Source organism: Pseudopodoces humilis, chromosome 15 (assembly GCF_049639895.1).
Source record: "Pseudopodoces humilis isolate 2021_Gansu_Grassland_sample_001 chromosome 15, ASM4963989v1, whole genome shotgun sequence".
In the NCBI taxonomy this organism is placed as follows: domain Eukaryota; kingdom Metazoa; phylum Chordata; class Aves; order Passeriformes; family Paridae; genus Pseudopodoces; species Pseudopodoces humilis.
Genome location: NC_142214.1, coordinates 16,681,093 through 16,702,045, shown reverse-complemented (window position 1 = coordinate 16,702,045; position 20,953 = coordinate 16,681,093). Strand labels below are relative to the sequence as shown.

General features: G+C 51.6%; 3 protein-coding genes and 5 non-coding genes across 8 annotated transcripts; 7 read left to right on the top strand and 1 right to left on the bottom strand.

Moving 5' to 3' along the window:
* Positions 1–323: 323 nt before the first annotated feature.
* TRMT2B (tRNA methyltransferase 2B) lies at positions 324–6,785 on the bottom strand. The gene is made up of 12 exons (XM_005527516.3): positions 6,364–6,785; positions 5,530–5,584; positions 4,949–5,068; positions 4,436–4,535; positions 4,226–4,296; positions 3,643–3,789; positions 3,415–3,509; positions 2,682–2,896; positions 2,470–2,571; positions 2,181–2,300; positions 1,167–1,266; positions 324–578 (listed from the first exon to the last, which is right to left on the bottom strand). Exons 1-12 carry the CDS (start codon positions 6,537–6,539, stop codon positions 452–454), a joined length of 1,428 nt encoding a protein of 475 aa, XP_005527573.1. The 5' UTR covers positions 6,540–6,785; the 3' UTR covers positions 324–451.
* A 1,244-nt stretch (positions 6,786–8,029) lies between these two features.
* On the top strand, positions 8,030–9,447 carry F8A1 (coagulation factor VIII associated 1). Its single transcript, XM_005527517.2, has one exon. It carries the CDS (start codon positions 8,030–8,032, stop codon positions 9,095–9,097), a length of 1,068 nt encoding a protein of 355 aa, XP_005527574.2. The 3' UTR covers positions 9,098–9,447.
* Positions 9,448–10,541: 1,094 nt separating this feature from the next.
* DKC1 (dyskerin pseudouridine synthase 1) lies at positions 10,542–20,752 on the top strand. Its single transcript, XM_005527435.3, has 15 exons — positions 10,542–10,615; positions 10,765–10,826; positions 11,030–11,116; positions 11,650–11,741; positions 12,277–12,461; positions 12,935–12,999; positions 13,558–13,684; positions 14,044–14,174; positions 15,136–15,279; positions 15,727–15,847; positions 16,574–16,692; positions 17,690–17,793; positions 18,235–18,301; positions 18,896–19,054; positions 19,422–20,752. Exons 1-15 carry the CDS (start codon positions 10,600–10,602, stop codon positions 19,488–19,490), a joined length of 1,548 nt encoding a protein of 515 aa, XP_005527492.1. The 5' UTR covers positions 10,542–10,599; the 3' UTR covers positions 19,491–20,752.
* On the top strand, positions 13,101–13,346 carry LOC148183094 (small nucleolar RNA SNORD17). Its single transcript, XR_015773917.1, has one exon. It is a non-coding gene; the product is annotated as a small nucleolar RNA SNORD17 (small nucleolar RNA).
* Positions 13,883–13,958, top strand: LOC148183093 (small nucleolar RNA SNORD83). Its single transcript, XR_015773919.1, has one exon. It is a non-coding gene; the product is annotated as a small nucleolar RNA SNORD83 (small nucleolar RNA).
* On the top strand, positions 14,337–14,471 carry LOC148183092 (small nucleolar RNA SNORA36 family). Its single transcript, XR_015773915.1, has one exon. It is a non-coding gene; the product is annotated as a small nucleolar RNA SNORA36 family (small nucleolar RNA).
* LOC148183091 (small nucleolar RNA SNORD17) lies at positions 16,084–16,329 on the top strand. The gene has a single exon (XR_015773916.1). It is a non-coding gene; the product is annotated as a small nucleolar RNA SNORD17 (small nucleolar RNA).
* Positions 16,974–17,049, top strand: LOC148183090 (small nucleolar RNA SNORD83). The gene has a single exon (XR_015773920.1). It is a non-coding gene; the product is annotated as a small nucleolar RNA SNORD83 (small nucleolar RNA).
* Positions 20,753–20,953: the final 201 nt, after the last annotated feature.

Below are 20,953 nucleotides of genomic sequence, written 5' to 3'. Positions count from 1 at the left end.
GAATTTGTGCACAGTCTGTGGGGGAGGAGCCACCCACACCCAGCCAGCGCTGGAAGGCCCGTGACCTTTGTTAGGCACAAGGTCAGCACCTACTCAAGGCTCCTTACCTGGGGCTCCAGCGATTTCCCACTATCCAGAGCACAATTTGCAGCTCAATCACTGAGCTACATATTCCTCAACACAGGGAGAGACTCTTTCCCAGGCTGCTTAACCAGCAGCCCAAGTTGCAGGGGAAGGAAGGGTGATGAAATGCTACAGAGAACCTTTTCACCCCAGAAATCCAAGTAGTTCTTTGCAGAACAGTGTTGCTAGGCAACCCAAAGTACAAGAAAAAACAAAAATATTTATTTTTATACAACTTCACAGAAAATAAGTTAAAATCCTAACTACATTAGGTCTTCAGGACAGGAAGAGGTTGCTTCCCAAGCTCTCAGAGCTCATTCCTGCCTCCTCAGCGGGTAAAGAGCAGCACCAGCTCACAATGAACAGTGTGAGGAAACATATCAAAAGGAATAGCCAACACAGGGGCAAATGGCTCCCCTGCCAGCTTCTTCTGTGGGTCAGGTGGGCAGCACAGCCTGTGGAAAGCAAAGAGCATCCTTTAGACCTGTAGCAGAAGCCTTCCCACCACTGGTATCACAATCCAAGGGGGATCCACAAAGGAGGTATTGTGTGTTTGACTAACATTCCTTGGAGTCTGAAGCTGACACTGCCTGAGGTGGAGAACCATCAATACTGAATCCCAAACCAGCTCTGAAAACCTCAAGGACAAGCTGAACAGTCAGTGGCAAGTTTAAAGCTCCTTTCCTCAGAAGTCATCCCAGCTGAAAGACACTCTGTTTTCAGTTTTGGACTGCCCTTATGGCTGCCTGCAGACAGATTTATCACCTGGGTCTACCCCAGCTAAAGGCTGACCACATAAAGCTACATGATTAACCCCTAAGCAGGTGACAAATCCCCTTGGCTCCACTTTCTTGGTGAGGGGCCAACCTCCCTGCAGTGAACCCGATGGACTCTGTATCTCACATCCAGATGTGCTTTTTTTCTCAGAAGGATGCACGATGTCATTGTGCCATGTTTGAATTATTTTCTATTCCTCACTGATGCCTTGTCTGGACTTAACAGGGTCTGCAACCGAGATCAACAGAAAGGAGGAGAGTGCTCACTCAAGGAAGTTCCTCATGGCTTCACCCTCTGGCTTGCAGGAGATGTAGAGCAGCCTGCGGATGGACCTGCAGTTCCGGATGGCTCGTACAACCCTGTAATCTGAAAAAACAGACAGCCTGCTTTCCCACCACCACCCTGAGCTCTCCAGAAGTAATGACTGAACAGCATCACAGAATTGTCAAAAATACAGATGCATATTTTGCCATGTTCTGTCTTGGAGTCTCTCAGGAGACCACAGGTGTGACCCACACTCCTGACAGCTTAGACAATTTGGCAGGCAGGGAGCCAATGAGAGAAGCCAATTGCAGAGAGCAATGGGAGAAGTCCCTCTGCTTCCCAGGGAGATGGAGAATGAGAGAAAAAATGTTACTCAATTAAGCAAAGGCATATAAAATCTTCCACACACACTTGTGAGAGTGCATCTGAGTTCCCAGTATCCACTCCAGGGAAGACCACTAAGACAATTTGAGGGCTGGGGAAGAGAATGTAAGCAAGGATCCATTTGCTATCTTCAGGGATGTCATGGGGGATTACAGATAACTGAGAACCTTCTCAGAGGGGCATGAGAAGAGGATGAGAAGTATTAGATGTATGGCAGCAAGGGAAAATTATGATTAAAAATATTAGGGAAAACATTTTCAGGAGAGGAGATACCCCCTGGACACATTCAAACCTCAGCTAGGCTTTATATCCCTATGCAACTTTATAAAACTCTGAAGTTTGCCTTGCTATAGTTGAGAGATTGCAGCACCAACCTCCAGAGGTCCCTTCTCTCTTAAATAATTGTGTGAGCCTTTGTGAAATTGTGTGAAAGATGGAAAAAAGATTAGAGCTAAAGAGAAAGCACAATGAAGGTGCTGAAAACAGCAGACTTTATGGGATTTTAGCTGCTGTCAGTGACAAGAAATGAGAGACTAAGCAAAGAAAGGGTTTGGAGCCAGTATAACAGGTCTCACAGAACTTGTTCAGAACTCTCTGTTTACAAGATGAAAATAAATAGCATTTTCTCTCACGTAGGCCAGCCCGAGAAGGGTTCACCACAGCAACAAGCGGTCGGGCATCCTCCCACGATGCCAAGAGCTGTGGTAACACAGCCTCTGCCTTTCCACTGTGAAACTCACAGTTTGAGATCCCTGTGAAACAAAAAAGCAACCACATGAACTGAATCTCACCAAGAGTTAGGTGTAACATGAACCACCCTGTGCTGTGTGAAGGTAACTGGTGAGGGTCCCTCTGCTCACTTCTACTCCGATTTTTCAGCATTTAGTTTGAAACTTTTTGCCACAGCAAGTTTGAACTCACCATTGAATGCTGCATTCCACTGAGCATCCTCTATTGCCTTCTCCACCACCTCAACACCAATAACCTTGGACACCTGGTGAGCCAGAGAGAGACCAATTGTGCCTGGAAACACAGGAAACAAAAATACTCCATACAGTCATGCTGAAGAAACAGGCCTTAACATAGTGATGATCAGCTCTGGAATGCAAAGCTCTGGGAGCCCAGGAACCCACCTGTTCCACAGCAGATGTCAAGGAGAACAGTGTCCCCTGTAGCCTGGCAGAGCTCCCCGACTGCCTGGTACAGAACTTCTGCTCCAGCTGTGTTGACTTGGAAAAAGGCATCTGGAGAGATGCGAAACTTCAGGCCGAGCAGTTCTTCAAAGATGTGTGGTGCTCCGTGGAGGAGCTGGTAGGGGGACTGCTCGTGGGAGCAGCGTGTCATGGTGCTGGCAGATCACACAAAAAACAGCTGTTAGAAGGCAGCAGAGAGGAGCTGGTTTCCATTCCCAGGGTGCTCATGGGCAGCAAAAGATGGTTCTTCCCCCCAGTGACTTATATTTCATATGAGCCTTTCAACAAGATTAAAGCATTTTGATTCTTTGAAAGGGATCTGTGACTTGCACAGCCTAAATTTCATTAAAAGGATCAAAATGACTTAGCAGAAGGCAGCATTCCTCGGGCCTATTCCCCAGTTTTGCTGCTAATGTGATTTACTGTCTTGGGATAGAAACTGGAAGTTTCTTCTTTAAGTTTCCCAGACGCATAATTCCCATGAGGTAGAACCATAGAGTGTTCAAATAAGTCTGGAAAAATAAAAGATGGGGTCATCTTAAAGACACATCTCCAAGAGGGATCCAAACATCTGTCATTCTCTTCCAGCACTCCCTGAACTGGTGGGATTTGAATTTGGTCAGAAAGCGGGTAGAAGAAGGAGGTGGCTGTGTTTCCTTGTCAAGACATTTACCTCTCTTGGAAATAAAGTGAAGTCAAGGCACAGACTGCTCCAGGCCCACATGTGAAGAACTCCTTCAGCAATGCTTTCTGAGTAGCCAGTGCCTCCTGTCAAGAGTAAGAAAGGAAAAGCTGCCTCTTTGGGTAACCTGATTAGAGCTCTCTCCCCAGCAACACACCCAGCAGGCTCAGCTCAGCCAGGTATCTGCTGTGCCTCTTGCCCTGTCCTCCATGTGCTCACCTGGCCCAGCTGCTGGGGGTGGAAGGTGATGGTAGCCATGGTGTGGCCACAGCTGGTGGTACGAACCACGAGCTCTCGCCAGTGTCCACCTTCATGGAAGAGGATGCAGGAGTCCAGGGGGGAGCGAGAGATGAACTCCTCATAGCACTGAGGGGAGGGGAAATGGCACCTTTAGTACCATGAAGACAACTGCCCTGCTCTTAACCCCCAGACAGGCAGCCCTTCCACCACTGTAGTCTGCTTCTTCTGTTTGATTTCCATACATTGGGTGAAAGCTCCTTCCAGGCTCTTGCAAGACAACACATTTTAATAATTCTAATTTGCAATTCTTATGTATTTTAATAGATTGGCAGGAATTCATTGTCACTTGATTAACTTCATTACTTGGGACACTTTATGGGCTGCAATATTAACATGTGAGTTTTTATAAAAGTATTTATCCACCAACTAGAATGAAAATTTTCAGAACATGAAAATGGACTTGAAAACACATTATAATAAAAATTACAGTGTTCTCCCAAGTAAGAGTTATTGCAGTCTCTCTATTCCACAGTGAATGGACAGACATGACTTATTTATTTACCTGGGCTACTTGTTTGTGTTTTGAAGGTATGTTCTCCACATGATTTGCTTTCACACAGACAATATTTCTTCCTGTAGAGAGATGGCCGGGTATTTAATTGCTCTGGTTCAGGGCACGTAAAGCACCGTAGCATCTGACATGGTAAACTGTGGAGAGGCCTTTCACAGCTCATGCCAGCAGTTTTCTATGAGTTCCTTGTCCTGCACTGACCTCTGCCAGTTCCTACATACAACCCAACAGTTTTGGGGTTCCCATCTGGTCCTCGGTTCACAGAGAAAGTTGATTTGTTTCGGTAGCCATTAATGATGGGCTGAGGGAGAAAAGAAGGAAAAGCAAAGCCTTGGATTAGAAGAAAAAACAAGGGAGGAAAGCCAACCAGCCTGGTTATTCTGTTGCCAACATGGGAAGATGTATGTGAATGGGCAAAACACAGAAACAAAGTTTGTGCACAAGAACCCCAGTACTGCCCCTTGGAGACAAAAGTAGCTCTCTGTGACAGAATGGTGACAGGTTTAATAGGGAGGCCTTTTAGGCACAAAAAAAGGGTTCCTAAGCACTGGGTTTATTTCACTCCCTGGCAGTCACAAGCTGCAAAGCACAAGTTAGCAAGGACTGACTCAGACACTCTCTGCAGGCAAATGATGCCCCCCATGAGAGTCTTGAGCTGTTGAGTGAGAGGCTGTTCGTGGCTCAGAGGGAAGAGCATTCCCATGGCACACTCACCGAAGGGACTATAGGCTGCAGAGGACAGCAGAGCCCACCAGGTTTCTGTGCATCTATGCCCAGCTCCTCAAGACGAGCTGCCAATGTCTGCAAAATCTTCCTCTGGCTTTCATACTTGACCTGCAGAGGAGTTCTGAGGCAGAAACACTCTCATGGGACCACACAATGGTGGGCAGCTCTTCATCACCCACCTCTGGGGAGTCCAACAGGAGGAAAAACTGCAAGTGAAAATATAGCCCCAGAGGAACTCTGTCCTTTTCATAACCACAGCTGCTTGGAGAAACAGGAAGAAAGAAAAATCGTGTCTGCAGTCCCCAAATACTGGCCTACAACATTTTGTCTAACCTGAAGCCCCAGTGAAGCAGAGCAGTCTCACAGAGGCCAGGATCACTGTGCAAATGCCCATCCTCTGTACTACAAGGAACCTCCCAGTTCTATCCTTCACAACAACAGGATTAAAGCAGCAGTAAATGGGGTCTGAACAGTTTGCAGCATTATGATGCTAAGGGCTACTGTTCAAGGGGATAGGAGGGACAGTTGGGGCAACACAACAGAGAAAAGTCTGTGTAAACTCATCTTACCTGCAGCTGCTCTTGGTAGGGAAGTCTCCACAGTGGTGTCACTGCATTTGCTAACCTGGAAAGCAGAACAGCAAGGCAGTGCCCAGAGCTACTCGACTCCTGACTCCTACGGCATAACATCCCTGTCAGCTACGTCATGGGCAGGACTGTTCTCGTGTGGGCTCTGCACCAGGGCTGGCTGTGAACACCCAGACTCCCAGGGCACCACAGTGAAATGCAGTTTGTGTGCAGCAGGAGGGAATTGCAAGCTGCCCATTCTCACTGACCCAGCCACCCACACAGAAGTATTTTAGAGATAAACCTCAGAACTTGCCACTACTCATATGAAAAGCAAAACAAGCAAGAACAAAACATATAAAAGCTGGTTTTAAAAAAAATTATATATATATATATATATATGTGTGTGTGTGTGTGTGTGTGTATACATATACCCTAAAAAGAGCTCGCAAAAAAGAGGTGAGTGATATGATTCAAGCACTCATAATTGACTCTCTGCAACCATGGGGAACAGCACCCCACAGCTGGATAAGTTGCAGCTATTGCCTACCTAGGGTTTTTGGAGCTGCTTCCAAAGCACCCAGTGCCAACTACCCCGAGGACTGCAAATAGACTATCACTTTTTGCTTGTCAATATGGCAATTATTATCTGCTCCTTTTCTCTCAGAACATTGTATTTGTTTTCTCCACTATCCCCTCCCCAGGCCAGACTCCAGGCAAACGAGCCCTGGATCTTCTGTTCCTACAGGGTGGAAGTAAACCCTCAACACACCACGTCCACAGCTTTAGGTGTTTGCTGCTTTGAAAAAATGCTCGATCATTTTGGAGAAGCCATACCTCTCCTCCCAGGAAGGTTCTGGCAGGATGCAGCTCACCCTGGCCTTTTTCTTCCCTTGGCACGTTGCTGCTGTGGTTGTCAGCAGGCCGCGGTGCGGAGCGGGCAGGCTGAGCGGGGAGAGCGGCGGAGGGCGGAGGTGGCAGCGCGGTGGCCTCAGCACGCAGGACAGAGCCATGGCAGGGGCGAGGGGCTGCGCCCACCGCGGGCAGCCGAATAGCGGCACGGGCTGGAGACCCGGCCCCGCTCCGGGCAGTGACAGGGACCCGCTCCAGCAGCGGCACCGGCTGCCGGCGGGAGCGGAAGGGGCGCGGTGAGAGCCCGGGGACCTCCCCGTGCCCGGCCCCGTGCTGCCCGCGGATTGCCCGCGGCGCTGGGGAGGGCTGAGCTTTCACCCCGAGCCGGTCGGACACGGCTAGCAAAGTGTCACGGCAACTGAGTGGCCGCGCTGAGCTGGTCAGTCACTGGAAGCTCAGTGCCACCTGCCACCTGCCACCGAGCCTGTCCGATGGGACACTCGGGACAGCGGAGAGAGCAGGAGGGAAGGCTGTCTACCGTGTCACCTCGCAGGATGGGTGTAGTTGGGTACATGTGGACAGGAGGGCAAGAACAGCCTCTCCCAGCCAGCCCAGGCCGTGCCTCCCGCAGATGCGGAAGGAAAAGCGGGGATCACGCAAGCACACGTGGCCACATGCTCACTTAACTCCCTCGGGCACCAAATAATCTCTGCGCTGGGGATTCCCCGAGTCAGGCATCGTTTATCTACTTAGGGACCCCAAGAGTTCTCTTGTCCACTAGTTTACCTCCACAACTCCCTGAAAGGTGGTTGCAGTCAGGTGGGATTTGGTCTCTTTATCCAGGCAGAAACTGACAGAACGAGAGGACACAGTCTTAAGCTGCACCAAGGGAAATAGAGGTTGGATATTAGGAAAAAGTTTTTTTATAGAAAGAGTGATAAAGTATCAGAATTGACTGCCCAGGGAGGTGGTGGACTCACCATCGCTGGATGTGTTTAAAAAAATATTGGATGGGGCACTCGATGCCATGGTTTAGTTGAGGTGTTAGGACATGGGTTGGACTCGATAATCTTGAATGCCTCTTCCAACCTAGTGATTCTGTGATTCTGTGATACCTGCCACCCTTCCATGTCACCTAAAATTCCTGCAGCCACACATCCTTTGGCCAGGAGGCTCACCCACCCACCTTCTACCATTTGGGTGAATTGTTCTTGTGTGAACCTGGCTGCTGCTGTTTTCCCCAAGAGCTCCAAGCTTGGCAGTCTCCCCGCCCGGTCTCGGTCCCGGTCGCGGTCCCGGTCCTCGTTTCGTCCCGTCTTCTCCCGGTGAGGCCGGAGCAGGAGCGGAGATCCTCCACGCCGCAAGGGGGCGCAACACTGCTCAGGCCCGCTGCGTGCCTGGGGCGGTGCTCGCGGCGTTTAACCGCGCCCCGTGGGCGGGGCCTGTGCTGCGTGGCCACGCCCATCGTGGGTGGTGACAGCTGGGACGCGCCGTCTGCAGTAGCCGCGCCTTCGCCACGCCCCACTGCCCACGAGACGCCGGCGCGAGCGCTGATTGGTCGGCCGCGCGGGGCGGGCCGGGCGCTGATTGGCCGGCGGCGCGCGGCGGAACGCGGCCCGGCGCGGCGCGTCAGTTCCGCGCTGGGCCCGCGATGCTGTCGGCGGGCGGCGGCTCCGGCCCCGGCGGGGCGGGCGGCTCCGGGCCGGGGCTCGGCGGCGACGGCGATTTTCTCTCGCGGTACCGGCTGGTGTCGGCCAAGCTGCGGCGGCGGTTCCTGCGGAAACCGAACGTGGCGGAGGCGGCGGAGCAGTTCGCGGCGCTGGCGCGGGGGCTGCGCGCCCAGGAGAGCCTGCCCTACGCCGCCTGGTGCCAGCTGGCCGTGGCGCGCTGCGCCCAGAGCCTCTTCCACGGCCCCGCCGAGGCGGCCGCGCTGGCCGAGGCCGCGCGGCTCTTCCTGCGCCAGGAGCGGGGCCTGGGGCAGCGCCGGGGGGTGCGCGGCGGCTGCGGCGAGCCCGTGGCGGCGGCGCAGAGCTGCGGGGCCTTCGCCGCCCGCCTGCACCTGGAGCGGGGACAGCCCGCGCTGGCGGCCGGGCCGTGCCTGGAGCTGGCGGCGGCGCTCCGCGACACGGGACAGCCCGCCCGCGCCGCCGCGCCCCTGCAGCGGGCGGCGGAGCTGCTGACGGCGGCGCGGCTGCCGCTGCAGGCTCTCCGCTGCCTGGCCGAGCGCGCGTCCTGCCTGCTGCTGGCCCGCGACTACGCCGGGGCGCTGGCCACGCTGACGCGGGCGCAGGCTCTGGCCGGGGCCGGGCTGGGCGGTGCGGTCGGGGCCGGGGCCGCGCCCGGCGGGGCCTTCCTGGACGTGCTGGCGCGCTGCGAGGTGTCGCGGGTGCTGCTGCTGCTCCTGCTGCAGCCGCCGCCCGCCAAGCTGCTGCCCGAGCACGCCCGCACGCTGGAGCAATACTGCTGGGAGGCGCCCGATGGCGGACCGGGCACCGGCAGCGGTACCGGGACGGGCGGGGGGCTGCCGCCGGCCGCCAGCTACCTGCCGGCCGAGCTGTTCCTGCTGCTGCAGTCGGCAGTGCTGGCGTGCCAGGAGAAGGACGCGGAGGCGCTGAAGGCGCTGCAGGCCGAGCTGTGGCCGCTGCTGACCGCCGAGCAGAACCATCTGCTCCACCTCGTGCTGCAGGAGATGCTGAGCCCCGCCGGACAGGGGCTCTGAGCGCCGCCGCCCGCGGGGACAGGTCGGACCGGTCGCTTCAGACAGTTCCAGCACAGACTCTATTCGGTTATTTATTTTTAATACGAGTTCTGTAACTCAATGAAGTAATGGTTGATGAGAGAATACGTTCACCTACACGTTTGCCTTGTGTCATAGTAAACTGCTCACTGTATGAACTGAAAGTTGTCATGCTTGGCAAAAGTGTAGCCCTAAAGCAGGCTATTTTAGGGCAGAAGGAAGCTGTTCATTAAAAGACTGGCTGCAATTTGCATGTGTTGGAGAATTTGAGTATCTAGGAATCAAATGTTGTTAGAGTTGCCTTTCAAAAAACAAACAAAACCCATATAAAATATTTTCATTTTTCTTTCTCTTGAAAACAACTGACACTGCAGCCAACACAAGGCCCCTGAGTTTTGTGGTGGGTGAAGGGAGTTGGTCGCTGACCTGCAAGTGGTTCCTGAGATGATGGTGGCCTGACTCCAGTCTCTGTAGCAGCTGTTAACCCAGAGAACTGAGCCTGCACGGTGGCAAATCCACTTCAGCTGAGGGAATTTGGGAACAGAATTAATGGTGGAGGTGGTGAAGCTACAAGAGTTATTGCAATGTGGACTGTTTGCTTAATTCTACGTGTCTGCTGTCAGGCACTTCTGTCTCTTGCTTTCTGCTTCTTGGGACCCTTAGGTGAAGGCAGCTGGTCTTTAGAGGAGAAAAGGTTCTTCTGGCTTTGGTGCACTCAGCTGTTGGGTACAGGCCTTGCTCAACTCCAGCAGTGCTAATACACAACCTCAAGCAGGGCAGGCTTTATCCTGGAAGCTGGAGACGCCTCGGGGGCGTGCATGTTGGGTGGATAAAGAGCAGTTCTAGGCTACCCAGCTACTGGGCAGTGAAACAAGCCCTGTCAGCCAGCACTTCCAGAGACCCTGCAGAGGCTGAAGCTTTCGGAAAGACAGCAATCCCTTTTGTACACGTGGGAGAGGAGCCAGAGGTAAGAGGTAATTCTGTTAAACAGTGGTATAACATCTGATTTTAACATTTGGGTCTGGAGACTGCAGTTTTTTCAAACGCTTTTCCAGTGTTTTTCACCTCCCACACTTAAGTAATGAAGAACTTGCCGTTTTCCCCTCTGAAACGCAAACAGAGAAGCCACTAATTTTAAGAGGCCTAAATTACCACAAGCCTCTTTTTGACAAGGTAAAATTGTAGTTGAGAAAGGCTCGGATCCGAGCTGGATGTTATTTTACGACTTAAGTCAGCCGCGGATGCGCCAGGCCGGGAGGCAAAACTAAAAACCCGAGATTGCTTACGGCCGCGTCCTTTTAAAATTCCAGCGGATGAAGCAGTTAGTGCGAGTGTAACTGTGCGCTAGCGGCGGGGAGGGGCGGTGCCGGGGGCGGTTCTGGCGGCGGAAGGGGCGCGGGCGGGCGGGCGGTGCCGGTGACGCGGCGCGCGGGGCCCGGCGGGACGGGGCGGGCGCAGCGGCGGGGACAGCACGCGGCGCGGCCATGGCGGACGGGGACGGTGCGCAGCGGTGGGGACCGGCGGGGAGGGGCACGGGGAGGGCTCGGGGGAAGGTCTGCGGGCGGCTTTGTCCCCCTGGGCCTTTGGCCCTCTCCCCTCCCGGCCCTGCCGCGCTGCCGGCGCTCACTCCCGCCGTGTCGCTCCCGCAGGTTCCAGCACGAAGAAGCGGCGGAAGAAGGAGAAGCGGGCGCTTGCCGATGATGATATAGCGGTGAGAGCGGGGCTGGGGGAGGGTATCGGGCCGTGCTCGGGGTGCCGGAGGGCTCCCCCAGCCCCATCCGTGGGACCGAGGGTAGGGCTGGGACGGGCTCGCCCCGCGTGGCGGCAGCGGAGCCTCCCGGGCCACGTGCGGCGGCGGGAGCGCGGCCCGCCGCCTTCCCCCTCTCTGATCCCGCTTAAATTCATCCTCCCCAGGACATTCAGCACACCGAGGATTTTCTCATCAGGCCCGAATCCCGGGTGGCCCAGCTGGACACGTCGCAGTGGCCCTTGCTGCTGAAGGTAGGGCGGGTTCTGCTCACCCTCGTGGCCCGTCCGTGTCGGCGCTCCTTTTGTCCTCTGCCCCCGGAGGTGTAACCCCGCTGCAGGGAGCAGCGCACGTGGTGCTCTGCCTGCAGAAATCGTGGTACACACTCTCTCCAGCAGTATCAATTCAGTTTTGTGAGTTTTCCATGCCTTGGAAAGATCCCGCCATATTGGTTGAGTTTTTAATTTGGGTCTGGCCATGGCCTGTAGTCCGTGTAGACTTCCAGGTTGTTTCTGCTGAGTTTCTGGGGAATGTTCAGTTTATCCTGCATTATCAATGCATATATTGTACTGCCTTCCTATCTCCTTCAGTCCAGGATTTCTATTTTTCTCGATTTTTGTAAAATATTATTGTAGTTTCATTGTTGGGTCATTTTCATTTTGGAAGTGGCTCTATCACTTAAATGTACAAATCAGACCTGATGTATCTGGGGAGATGTACTGCAACACAGCAGCACTGAAATCAAGGGAGCTTTAAAAGACTTGTAACTTCTGCTTGGATTTTATAGAACTTTGACAAGTTAAATGTGAGGACAGCACACTACACACCTCTTCCTTCCGGTTCTAATCCCCTGAAGAGAGAGATTTCTGACTATGTTAGGTGAGTTCAGTACAGGCCAGAGTGGTTTATATTTTTTTTGACAGTTAACACCTTCAAAATACTTTCTGGCTGGATTCCCCTTGTACCTTTGTTCTTCACTCAGTGCCTTGCCATAATCACCGAGCATTTAAATAGGACCCACTGATCTCTTCCTGTAAAGTTTTATTTATTCTGGGCTTGTAGCAGGTCTGTGGATGGACGTGCAAACCACCTAAGGAATTCTCTGGGCTCTTTGGAAAAGTCTCTTCAAAGCCTGCTGGGCTTTGAAACTGCTTGGAGTTTGTAGAATTTGGGTTTTTTTTAAAATACATAGTAGTGATAAGGCAAGGGAGAATTCCTTGAGCATGGATTGTATAATCTGCTGTGCATGGAGCAGGTGGGTGTGGGCTCACTGAGAGCTGCTGGGAGGCTCATTGCTTATCTGGCTGTATAGAAATACATCTCTTTGCAGCCCGGACAATATTTCAAAGTCACTGCACTGTTGCCATGTCTGGCCTGATGCTTAGCTCCCATTCCCTGCCATTTTGTACTATAGGTCTGGCTTTATTAACCTCGACAAACCCTCCAATCCATCCTCTCACGAGGTGGTTGCGTGGATCCGGCGCATCCTGCGCGTGGAGAAGACTGGGCACAGTGGCACCCTGGATCCCAAGGTGACTGGGTGCCTCATTGTGTGCATCGAGAGGGCAACACGGCTGGTCAAATCTCAACAGAGCGCAGGTTTGTTTGATGCTCAGGGCCATCTGCAGTGACCAGGGATGTGTGAAGTGATTTTGGAGACAATATGAAGATTTCTAGAACTTGAAAAGGCCAATCTTAGTTTTCAGTGCCTTGACCTTAAGGGTTGCATGTTATTCCAACCCACTGAGGACACATCTGTGTTGCCTCAGGTGATTTTTCCATTGCTTTTCTGGTGCTTGAGCTGTTTTAAGTCAGTGAAAACACCTCTGACATGGTTTTATCTACTAGTTGAACTTACGGCCTCGGCCTCTACAAGTCCAGAGAAGAAATACATGTAGCTTAGATTTATTTCCCTGGAAGAATAGCCAGCTCTGTAATAAAACATGCCCATTTCCTAGAAGGGGTGTTAGGATTTCAGGGTTCTGGGGACATGTGGCTGTGAAGCAGAATGGACCTTGAGGTCAACATCAAATTCAAGTGGCCGCTCCTGACTGCTCTTGTCATTCTTTCAGGCAAAGAGTATGTGGGAATTGTTCGGCTGCACAATGCCATTGAAAGTGAGGCTCAGCTGGCCAGGGTAAGTCTCATGTGCTCTTAGCCATGCTGGCATCTGGCATGCAGAGTGCTGGGCACTGGTGGGAGATGAGGGGCCAGGAATGGAGCTCAGGTGTGCTGTGTGTGAGGTGATGACACAGTTTATCCATTCTCTGAGTGCAGTGGAGCTGCCCTCCTGCAGCACCCCAGCTCCTGTTCTAGGGTCTGGGTGCTGTGCAGCCTCCAGACATCCTGCAGTGTCCCAGTGTCCTACTGGGATCTGCTGTGGTGTGTGGCTGGCTGCCTGCAGGAGGGGAGCAGTGCTGGCAGGGTTGGAGCCCCTCTTTGGGGGCTCCAGCCTCACTAGGACGAGGCATGGTGTCTGATCACATGCTGCCATCTAATGGAAAAATCCTGGCAGTGCTCACTGGCATCTCGATCACATCACTGGCTTGGACTTGCTTTATTAAATATGGCATCACCAAATCAGGATAAACCTTGTGGTTTCTCACTCTTGGAAGTGGACACAGTTGCTGCAGACTCCAGGGTGCTCCTGCATTAGGGCACAGGTGTGAACTCTTGCTTCTCCTTCCTTCCTTAGGCCATAGAAACCCTGACAGGTGCCCTGTTCCAGCGGCCACCCCTCATTGCTGCTGTCAAACGACAACTGAGAGTCAGAACCATTTATGAGAGCAAGCTGGTGGAGTATGATCCTGAGAGAAGACTAGGTAAAATAGGGCTTTTCTGCCCTATTCCTGTAAAACTGACAACTGATAAAATTTTCTGTGAAATGTGCTGCTTTTGGCAGATGTCTTAAGACCTAAATCCTCCCATTGTCCAGCAGTAACTGCTTCATGCATTACTTCGGTGTGCTGGGAAGCAAATCTCATCCCTTTTTGTACTGCTGCACCCTTCGCTGGTAAAGAGCCAAATGATGTAAATTAGATGGCATTAGCTCTCAGGGCAAAGATGACCTTCATCTATCACCCCATACTGATGGCTCTGGGATGGGCTGAGCATACAGCTTTTCTTGAAGGATGTGGTTTATTTTCTGCTTAAAAACTCTGTATCCTGCCCTGCCTTTTAGGTATCTTCTGGGTGAGCTGTGAAGCGGGCACATACATCCGAACCCTCTGTGTTCACCTGGGATTGCTGCTGGGCGTGGGGGGCCAGATGCAGGAGCTCCGCAGAGTCCGCTCAGGCATCCTGGGAGAGATGGTACAGTGGCACCTCAAACTATAACCAGCTCATTTGAAACTGTCAGAATTGCAAGAATTCCTTGGGACTGTGTGAGTTTTACAGTGTTAGGAGGAGGTTTAGGCTCAGGGAGTTTTGTGAATAGCCCCCAAGCAGTGAGAGCTCTTGCTGTAGGTGGTCTCTAACCAAAGTGTTGAGTTCAGTTCAGGATGTTGCTCCTGTTCTGGTAATTAAACTTTGGGATAGTGAATGACTGGGAAGTGCACTGTGGTGGCTGAAAGTTTGTTTTATGTCACCTGTGTTTCTCAGCCTACAGACCCCAGTGTCCCACAAGTTCAGGAGTGTGAAATGACTGCTTGGAGTCAGCACAGCTCAGGGAATGTGGCTCATTGGAATGAGCCTGGAGAAGCAGTCTTAAGTCATCTTGAACTCTTTTACAGTCTTTGCACTCTGGTGATAGACAGGTCCTGCTGCTGGTCCAAACTCCAGAACTAATTTCTTCTTTTGCAAAACAGCAGTATGAGAGTGCAAGTGCTTCCCCACCCATTTGTGCTCTTAGCACAGCTGTAACCACAGGCTCATTTCTGAATTCCAGGTGTTGGGTGCTCACAGCTGCCTCAGAATTTATTCAGTGTCACAGATTAAAGAGCTGGCTAATTTAGACTTCTGCCCACTAACCTTTGTCTAGGAGCCCCAGGAATTTAATTTAGGTCATATTTAAAGGTTTCATGTGGGCAGACCTTAGACCCAAATGCTGTCTGAGATTAGGAAGGTTGAAGTCTGGTAGCTCAAGCCAGGCTGACCTCCAGCTAACGATGGAAAGTATTCTTTCTTCTTTTAAGTTGTGTTTTCATGCTTGTGATGGGCATCTGGTTTTATTCCCTTTTTCAAACATTACTTGCTGTTGGACTTTAGCTATTCCCTTGTGCATGTTTCAAGTTGGTGGCTGGTGGGAGACTTTAGAAGGGTTTTGTCTTTGCAGGACAACATGGTGACCATGCACGACGTGCTGGATGCCCAGTGGCAGTACGACAACAACAAGGATGAGAGCTACCTGCGAAGGGTCATCCTGCCCCTGGAGAAGCTGCTGACTTCCCACAAGAGGCTCGTCATGAAAGACAGTGCAGTGAGTTCCTGAGGCAGTGCCAGGGGACAGACAGAGACTGCAAAGTGTCCTCCTGACTTGTGCAGCTGATAGAACACACAGGGGATCAGGAGCTGTGTGATGTCCTGTGCTGTCCTGATGGTGACTTGTGTAGAACCTCATATGGGCTCCTGCCAGAGCAGCACTAGGGTGCATGAGCAATGAATTAAATGACAGAGGATCTGCTCTCCTCACTTGAGGAGGATGCTGATGGTTATGAGAAATCCGCCTCACACACTTTTTGCTGTGATAGGCGCTTTGCTTTCTCCTTCCAAAGCTCCCAAGTTTTATGTAGTGGACAAAAATGAGTAGTTACCTTGGGATGATATTAATGGGATGGTGGTGGCAGTGGGAAGCTAAAAATTAGAGATGTTTTGTACTTCAATTCTTGTAATAGCTTCTAAGCCCTCCCATTCCCTACATTTTCAGGTTAATGCCATTTGCTATGGAGCCAAGATCATGCTGCCTGGTGTTCTGCGGTATGAGGATGGGATTGAGGTTAATCAGGAAATTGTTGTCATCACCACAAAAGGAGAAGCCATCTGCCTAGGTATGAAATGCCTCTTTCTCTTTGTGTCCAGCTAATTGCAGAAATAACAGACTGTGTGACAGTAAAGGCACCACAAATTAGTTCCTGTGTGCAGAAGGTGTAATTAGTGCTTCCTGATAGGGAATGTGGGCCCAAGGCAGCTGTTTTTGGGCAGGATGTTAAGAAACAGTAGCTGCATCAGTCCTGGGCAAGGTGTGAGGGGCTCAGCAGCTGTGTGATGCTCAGGTGTGCTGTGTGTGAGGTGATGACACAGTTTATCCATTCTCTGAGTGCAGTGGAGCTGCCCTCCTGCAGCACCCCAGCTCCTGTTCTAGGGTCTGGGTGCTGTGCAGCCTCCAGACATCCTGCAGTGTCCCAGTGTCCTACTGGGAGCTGCTGTGGTGTGTGGCTGGCTGCCTGCAGGAGGGGAGCAGTGCTGGCAGGGTTGGAGCCCCTCTTTGGGGGCTCCAGCCTCACTAGGACGAGGCATGGTGTCTGATCACATGCTGCCACCAGGCACATCACACCTCCTGGTAGATCACTGCAAACAGACTCCAGCAACTGCCAGCTTGACTTGAAAGGGTGCCCAGTTCTAACCAGGGTCTTCAGAGGAGCTGTGTGACAGTCAGTGAGTCCTTGGGGTGACACTGGTGGGAGATGTTGGTCATCTTTGTGCTGACAGAGGCAGAACAGGCTGACACAGTTCTGCTCTTTAGGAGTTACTGACCTCCATGTCTGCTTCTGCAGCCATTGCCTTGATGACCACAGCAGTCATTTCTACGTGTGACCATGGCTTCGTGGCAAAGATCAAGAGAGTGATCATGGAGAGAGACACATATCCCCGGAAGTGGGGGCTGGGTCCCAAGGTGAGCGCTCCTGTGGGAGTGGGGTCAGTCTCAGGGCAGTGATGGGAGCCCAGCTGTTGAGATGTGGAACTTTGGGACCCTTAGGCAGAGCTGTGCCTGTGTCTATTTCAGGGCCCTGCTGCAATCCTGCTGTGATGGTGGCAATTCCCAGCGTCAGGGCTGTGGCAGCCCACTGCTGGTAGAAGCAAGGCTTTCCCCCCCAAAAGAGCCTGGGGGCCACTGCTGGTGTTGAGGCATGGGCTCCTCAGATCTGTACAGTGCCAGCCCTCCTCTGGTGAAGAGCCAAATGATGTGAAGTGGATGGCATTAGCACTCTGTGCAAAGATGACCTTCATCCATCACCCCATGCTGATGGCTCTGGAGGGGCTGGGCAGGTGCTTCTTTTCCTTCTGGTGCAGCACTGCTGAAATTCACACTGTGAGACAGGAAACTGTGCCTGAAGGACAGGAGCAGTGGGAACACCCAGTGTTGGGTTCCTCTCCCACCTCAGGCATGTGGTGGTAGCTTAACTGCAGCCAGGCTGGCCTGATGCAGGTTGGATTCAAAACTCTGTGTCAAGCTGCTGTGGCTCATCCCATTCCTGTAGTTCAGGTGAAAGCTTTGGGGCAGCCTGCACATGTCTCACAGCAAAGATGGGGTAATACAGAACACTTCAAGCATTTTGGAGTCCTTGGCAAAACCTCGCAAACAAGTGGTTCAGCTCAAATGCTGCAGGTCATTAAGCTGGAAAAACCCAGTCAAAGATCCAGCCTCCATGTATTACTGTTGCTGTGACTGCCCCTTCAGATTATCCATTATTTACTGATAAAGTGCTTCTTGTCTGAGATTTAGGCTTCTGTGCAGGGGATGTTCTGTCTTATTTAAGATCTTTGAGCAGTGGTAAATAGGTAATGCTGTAGTTGTTGGCTTGGCTTGTTGCTAGATTCCCTTCTCTTAGCCTGAGGGAAGATTTTTCCTACCTGGAGCTGCAGTTTGACTTGTTGCACTTTGCTTTCAGGCCACTCAGAAGAAGATGATGATCCAGAAGGGTCTACTGGACAAGCATGGAAAGCCCAATGAGAGCACACCAGAGTTATGGAAGAAGGAATATGTGGATTACAGGTGGGTACTGGGTGTGTGGCTCCCACAGGGTTGTTCAGAGGGCAGCCCTACGCAGCAAGGGTTGGGCTGGATGCTGCTATTTGTGCATGGATCATGTTAGGCTTGGCCCAAGGCTGGCTGGACCTGTCAGATGCAGTTGCATTTCTTGGAGTGTGTTGCTCTTGGGCAGCATTGGAAGGAAAGGCTCTGAGCAGACAGTTATCCCTTTTTAGCCTGTTGTGGTTTTAGAGGGAGTCAGTCTGCTAAATTAAATGGGGGAGGCTGTGCTGTTGCCCAGCCCAGCTGGTTCTGGTGCTGGCTGCAGGTCTCCCCCACAACAACTTCTCCACCCAGCTCCTGGGGTGGGTTACAGAGCCCTTGTGAGAGGACAGGGATTTGTACCAGTCCAGAGCAGCCTGAGGCAACAACTGTCCAGTGCAACCTTGGGATCTCTTCTTTCAGGGATACTTCCAGGAAAGAAGCAGCTGCTGATCACCAAGCTGCTTCAGAGGTGGACAGGGCTGCAAAAGTGAGTATTGCCAGTGCTCTCTGGCTCTTACTTTATGGCCCTGTTATTCCCATTATCTGCACATACCTCGCACCTGCATTTTGGTCCAATGATGATTTTTAGTCCAGGGTCTTCCATGCCCTTTGTTAGGCACAAGGTCAGCACCCATTCACAGTTCCTTACCTGTGGCTCCAGCAATTTCCCACCACCCAGGGCACAATTTGCAGCTCAAACACCAAGCTACTGTCCTTGGGCATATTCCTCAACACAACACAAGAAATATATTGTATGGAGCCACAAAAGAGATTTGTTGTGCCAGAGAACCTTTTTGGAGGCTACAGAGAGCTGCAGAAATGTCCATGCAAGAGTTGCACCTAAAGTTCCCTAACTCGGGGCTTTTGCATGTCCTTGGAAAGGTTCCAGCAGTGTTCTAAACTAATATCTGGGATACAGGAAACACTGAAAAATACAGGGGGCAATTCCTAGGCAGTGTATGCTGGAGAGTCTGCAAGTCACCCTTCTGTAAAATGAAGTTGTATTGAAACAGGCAGTTTTCTCCTCACCTGAGCTTTGTTGGAAGGTGTTGGTATTTCTGACAATGTGTTTTCCTAACAGAGAAAGCGAGACTCAGAGAGTGAAAATGAGGAAGATGTGACCCCATCATCCCCTGCCACCCCACCACCAGAGGAGCTGAGCAAAAAGGCAAAGAAAAAGAAGAAGAAAGAAAAGAGGGCCAGAGAGGCAGCTGAGAGCGGGGAAGAACAAACAGAGAGGGTATGGAATTGTGTACTGCCATGGTATGGTCCAAACATAGTGGAGGTTGCTGTCTGTCCTTAAGTACCAGGACTAATGCAGCGTGTGTCCACAGAGTGCCAGGCCTTCCACAGCAGAGGAGGATGTATTAGAGATGTATTTTAAACTGAACTGGTGGTGGGAGAATAGGGCAGGTGGCCCAGAACATTTGGTGGGTTCCTGCCAGGCCACCTCTGTGCTCTGGTGCCGTCATGGTCCCCGAGGGAGGATGGTGCTGGAGTTTGCTGTGGGGAGCCTGCACTGCTTCTAGGATGGAGCTGTTCCTCCTGAAATGGGCAGTGGGGGATTCCTTTTTGATGGCTTGCTGACCTTTCCAACCTCTCCACAGACCAGTGAGACCAGCAGCACCAAGAAGAAGAAGAAGAAGCAAAAAGAGGTAGAAGAAAGCTCGGATTAAGCAACTGCGTCTGTCCAAAGTAGGCAACCTCATCAGTAAGGAGGAAGGAGTTTTAGGCCTTGAAAAGAGGAGGACTGGCTTCGTGGCAGAGGAGCCAGCAAGTTCCAAGTTCTTTTTATATGAGTGAGTGGGTGTTTGCCCTGCTCAGGTGCCCCTCTTCATCCTGTTTTAAGGGTTGCCAGAGGAGCAGGGTGCCTCACTGTTCCTGCACTGGATTGATCTCTAAAGCTGAGCACCATGATGCCAACAGATGCGGTATCTTCAGGGAAACTGTAGCTTCTGGCTTTTCCTTGGTTTCTGTTTTCACCTAGAGAGGGTGGAATAATCTTTCTCTCCCCACTAATGTACTGGCTCTTTCCTTTTCTCCCAAGGCTGAAGCTGTTACCTGACAGTTAAAGAATGTGTTGCTGCCTGGAAGAGTGGCTTTGTCACAGCCCATGTGAATGTGTTTGCATGGGGACAGTCAGATCAGTTATTTCTGAAGGACTATGTTTTGCTTTAACCTGGCCACATGCTTGGCTTGACCTTCAGTTCAATGAGAACACCCAAATTATTTTTCACTCCTTTTCTTCACCTTTATCATGAAAGGATTAGAAAATTTAATTCCTCTGTTCTGTTTATAGCACAAGGACGTGCTTGTTCTGTGTGTGCTGATTCCCAAACCCCCTTGCCTCAGTGACCTGGGCAGTGTTTCCTTTTTGCTGCCTCTTTGCTCTTCTCTATCTGTTTCTTGGACTGCAACACTTTTGGTTGCCTTGCCTGGTTCAGGTGTGTGCTCTGAAGGCTGGAGGTGGGGATGTGGCTGGAGGGCAGAAGGTGACCGACCAACATGTTCTTGATGCTGCTGGGACTGGAGTCCTGAGGCAAAGCTTGGTCAGAGGCAGCTCTGCCAAGGGGCATTGGGTGTGGGCTTGAATGGTTTCAGATAAATTTGTTGCTAGCCTATCTGGAATGACTTGCTGGGGGCAGAAGGTCTCTGCTCTGTTACAGGGTTAGTGCTGAGCCAGCATTTAGCTCATTCTAATGGGGAAGGACCCAAGGCTGTTTTGTTCTGAGTTTCATCCCTGCAGAGATTCTATTAACTGTTGGTTTTAACCTCGTGCATTGCTTTAGTCTTAGTGGTCTATCCTCCCCTCCACTGCTGGAGATACAGGCTGTGGGGACAGCAGCTGGTGGGTGTTACAACCTGATCAGAAAAAAAAAAAGGTCCATTTTTATTTACTCTTTTTTTACAAAAAAGAAATAAAACTTCTGGTTTTGAACAGGTGACTTTCTTGCTCCTCTGGCTCCTCCCAAAAGGTCAGTGGTATTCATGGGGCAGGGGGGGTAGCTTTTACCACGTGCCCAGCCTCTGCTCCTCTCTTGAAGAAGCTGCTGGGGCAGAGAAATGTTCATGTTGATGAGGACCATCACTAGAAGGGCCTTTGTCAGCACCCAGCCTGTGAGGTAAAACACCAGCCATG

What these genes read in the sequence shown, in the direction of transcription:
- F8A1 (XM_005527517.2), top strand. Translation starts at nt 8,030, where the DNA reads ATGCTGTCGGCGGGCGGCGGCTCCGGCCCCGGCGGGGCGGGCGGCTCC.
- DKC1 (XM_005527435.3), top strand. An exon ending in GTGAGGCTCAGCTGGCCAGG is followed by an intron (nt 13,000 to 13,557) that starts GTAAGTCTCATG and finishes TTCCTTCCTTAG; the next exon opens with GCCATAGAAACCCTGACAGG. An exon ending in AGGTGGACAGGGCTGCAAAA is followed by an intron (nt 18,302 to 18,895) that starts GTGAGTATTGCC and finishes TTTTCCTAACAG; the next exon opens with AGAAAGCGAGACTCAGAGAG.
- TRMT2B (XM_005527516.3), bottom strand. Translation starts at nt 6,539, where the DNA reads ATGGCTCTGTCCTGCGTGCTGAGGCCACCGCGCTGCCACCTCCGCCCT. An exon ending in AACACAAACAAGTAGCCCAG is followed by an intron (nt 3,790 to 4,225) that starts GTAAATAAATAA and finishes CCCTCCCCTCAG; the next exon opens with TGCTATGAGGAGTTCATCTC. An exon ending in CCCTTCTCGGGCTGGCCTAC is followed by an intron (nt 1,267 to 2,180) that starts GTGAGAGAAAAT and finishes CTGTTTTTTCAG; the next exon opens with ATTACAGGGTTGTACGAGCC.